This window comes from Merops nubicus, unplaced genomic scaffold, assembly GCF_000691845.1.
Source record: "Merops nubicus isolate BGI_N331 unplaced genomic scaffold, ASM69184v1 scaffold4607, whole genome shotgun sequence".
Classification (NCBI taxonomy): domain Eukaryota; kingdom Metazoa; phylum Chordata; class Aves; order Coraciiformes; family Meropidae; genus Merops; species Merops nubicus.
The window spans coordinates 13,042-16,751 of NW_008620846.1; the positions used below are offsets into that span (position 1 = coordinate 13,042).

General features: G+C 51.6%; 1 protein-coding gene across 1 annotated transcript; it reads right to left on the bottom strand.

Annotated features, from left to right (window-relative positions):
* Positions 1-211: 211 nt before the first annotated feature.
* LOC103776701 (contactin-4-like) lies at positions 212-3,359 on the bottom strand (the record flags this gene model as incomplete). The annotated part of the gene is made up of 2 exons (XM_008944223.1): positions 212-806; positions 3,191-3,359. Coding segments are annotated over 2 exons (270 nt in total), but the record flags the coding sequence as incomplete, so codon positions are not given.
* Positions 3,360-3,710: the final 351 nt, after the last annotated feature.

A 3,710-nucleotide genomic window follows, 5' to 3' on the forward strand; every position in this document is an offset into this window, starting at 1 on the left:
TAAAAATGGAACCTTGCTGCAGAATATCAGCTACACATCCTGTAGTCCACGAACACCCCAAATTCATCTATTTTTTTTCCAAGGTGACAGCATCCTGAGCATTTCCAATTTGTCTCCCTTAAACCTTCAAATAAACTATAACATCTGGTGTGTTAGAAGCACTTCAGCCAGGAACCACCACAAGTGCTGTTTAAATACAGCCGCCTCACGAACCCCATCTGGAGCAGCTCAGCCTCGTGCAGCAGGGTGAAGCTCCAGCCCCTTTCCCAAGAACAACTTCAAACTCTCCCATCAGAAAGGAAAAAATCCCAAACGATATTTTCATGAGGATGTCGCCCGGAGCATTTTATAGCAGAGGAAAAAAAAAATCAATATCTACATCATATGTTAACTTTAAAAAATTCTATAAAACACTAAATATATAATAAAAAATATGCATATAAGGACATATGTAAACTGCTTTGGTAACATCATATTACAGATGTTTTCAGTGCATTGCAGAGTTTCCAAGGAAACTTCAGACAAAGCTATATTTGCTTTGAGGAAGTACTGTATAATGCCATTCCTAAAGAAGCATAAACATTTTTTTTTCCAGTAGTAAGATGTACTCAAACCACAATATTACTTAGTACTGGGTGTCTTCAAAAACAACTAGCTAAATGTTGCTTAGGTTATCAACAAGAAGTCCTCTCTGTGGAACTGTTGTCATAAACTGGAGCGAGCTGTGAGCGAGATCATTATCGTGCTGATGGCCGAGAGCGTGCAGGCGCTGGAGGTGGATGAGCCAGATCCCCTGGCGTAGGCATCTGGGCAGAGGAGAGAGGGGAGAGGGTGAGCCACGGCTGGAGGGAACCCCCTCCCCCAGCCCAAACCTCCCCTGGATTCTCCTCCTGCTTCCCCCGTGGAAGGGCGGTGGTGGCCGGAGGGGATGCGGCTCCCCGGAAGGGTTGAGAGGGTTGGGTGGAGAGGAGCATCGTGAGTGGTCTCCTGGGGTGTGTGAGGGTGACTGTGCTCAGCAGGCCCAGGGAGGTTGTCCTCCCGCTCTGCTCTGCCCTAATGAGGCCACCTCTGGAGTGTGGTGGCCAGTGTTGAGCTTCCCAGTTTGAGAGACAAGGAGCTACTGGAGAGGGTCCAGTGGAGGCTCTCAAGATGCTGAGGGGCTGGAGCATCTCTGTGCCAGGACAGGCTGAGAGCCCTTGGGCTGTTCCGCCTGGGGAAAAAAAAACTGATCAAGTCTGAGCAAGAGCTAAGGGGTGGGGGGCAAGAGGCTGGGGCCAGACTCTTGTAAGTGTTGCCCAAGGACAAGGAGCAACAGACACAAAGAACCCAGGAGGTTCCATCTGAACAGGAGGAAAAAATGTCTTTGGGGTGAGGGTGGCAGAACCTGGAGCAGCTGCCCAGAGAGGCTGTGGAGTCTCCTGCTCTGGAAAGATCCCAAACCTGCCTGGATGTGACCCTGGGCACCCTGCTGTGGGTGAGCTGCTGGAGCAGGGGGCTGGATGAGATGACCTCTGGAGGTCCCTTCCCACCCCACCACTCTGTGTGAGCCTCTGACCTCCTGGGCAGTCACCTCCTTCTCCTTCAATACCCTCCTGTTTCCTGGGTTTCCCCTCTCTAACTCAATTTTTGGTTTACCTCCAATCCCTGCTGCTGTTGCATCGAGGCCACTGCCACAATTAAATTACTTCATGGCCTCTTCACTTATTATTTTATTTTTTCCAGCAGTTGTACTGTATTCAAGCTGTTTCTTACCACACCAGCCTGGCAGGACCCAGGTCCTGGAGGAGCTGTGTGGCCCAACAGGAGCTGGGATGTGTTCCTGCTCTCCTCCCCTCTCCTGCTGATTAAATTCCTCTGTGTGGCTCATGCAGCCTCCGTGCACAGCCATGCTGGAGATAATTCCAGGGTTTTGTACCTTGCTGTGAGTTTAATGCCACGTTCCTGCATTGCAGAGGCTCCTGATTTAATGCAGCTTATAAACTGTGGCATTATTAATGGAAGATGGGCCAGGGAGATTGTGGAAAAGCAATGTTGGGTAATAAAATACTCTGCTTCCTGCTTGTTCTTCTGCACAACCTTATTTCCCTAAATAAATATTTATGCACCCAACACACAATGGAGTATGGCTATACAGTAGCCTTGTAAATTTAAAAGCCTCTGAACACCACATTTTGTATTTTGCTACAGTGAATTGCAGTAGAACAATATATTCAACATATATACGAATATGGAAGCAAGAGAGAGGAAAGTGTCCAGAAATCTTAAATACAAATATAACTACTTACAATGGCCTTTCTCATGGTTTAATCCTAACTCAGGATGAAACCAGAAATGTGGGCTGGAATGACTGCTGGTCCTGGGTGAGGCTTGGACCAGCACCAGCGTGGCCAGCAGGACCAGGCAGGGATTGTCCCTGTAGGCTCAGCACTGAGGAGGCTGCACCTTGAATCCTGGGGTCACTTTTGGGTCCCAAACTCCAAAAAAAAAGGACCTTGAGGGGCTGGAGTGTGGCTAGAGAAGGGCAATGAAGCTGCTGGGGAAGGGTCTAGAGCCCAAGTGTGGGGAGGAGCAGCTGAGGGAGCTGGGGGTGCTGAGCCTGGAGCAAAGGAGGCTCAGGGGAGACCTTCTGGCTCTGCACAGCTCCTGACAGGAGCCTGGAGCCAGGGGGGGTCGGGCTCTGCTCCCAAGGAACAAGCAACAGGACAACAGGAAACAGCCTCAAGTAGCAACAAGGGAGGTTGAGGTTGTCCCTGAGGAACAATTTCTTCCCCTTGAGGGTTGCCCAGGGCTGTGCCAGGCTGCCCAGGGCAGTGGTGGAGTCCCCACCCCTGGAGGGGTTTCCAAGCTGTGGAGATGTGGTGCTGAGGGACATGTGGACTTGGCAGTGTTAGGTTGGACTTGACGACCTTAAAGGTCTCTTCCAACCTAAAGAATTCTATGACTCTCTGACTTTAACCCTGGGTTTCAGGCCCCTGCCCAGACAGCCAGACCTACAGCCCACCCTGCTCAGCTTCCAGGCCTGGGTTTGCCCCCAGCCTCTGAGTGGGGTGAAGCCCCTGCCCTGCCAGCGGGTGAGGAGGAGACAGAGGGGCTGGGACAGGGGGGTCCCCGGGTCTGGGAGGGGGTTCCCCAAGGCTGGGCAGCCCCGGGGGCGGGCAGGGACCCTGCCTCCTCCCCCTCCCTCCCTTACTGGAGATCTTGGGGATGCGGATCTGCTCGCTGCTGCTGCCGTCGCCCCCGTCGCTGAAGGGCTTGATCTGGATGATGTAGTCCTCGTCCAGAGGCAGGGACAGCTCCACCGAGGTGCTGTTGGTCTCGATGACAGACGTGCTGCTCTGCCTGTTCCACCTGTACAGCACCTGCAGCAAAGGGCAGCGAGAGGGGGAGGCAGAAAGGCCAGAGATGGGCCTTGCCCTGAGCGCGCCCACATTCACCGCCGCTCCCAAAACCTTTAGGTAGATCGAGCTCAAACACAGCCTATGTGGAGGGGGGAAAACTTCTCACTATGTTTCTTCAGGAAAGTGAGTTGGGGTGTTTGATGCAGTGCCATGAGGAGCTTCCCAGAATAATCAGCTTGCTTGACTTACCTTCTAAGGTCTGGGAATTTTACTGATTTAGATCATCGGTTGTGACAAAAAAATATCATATATCCAGAGGGGAATAAAAAAGAGATGGGCAATGTCTTGCTGTGCTTCAGGAAAGAAATCTGT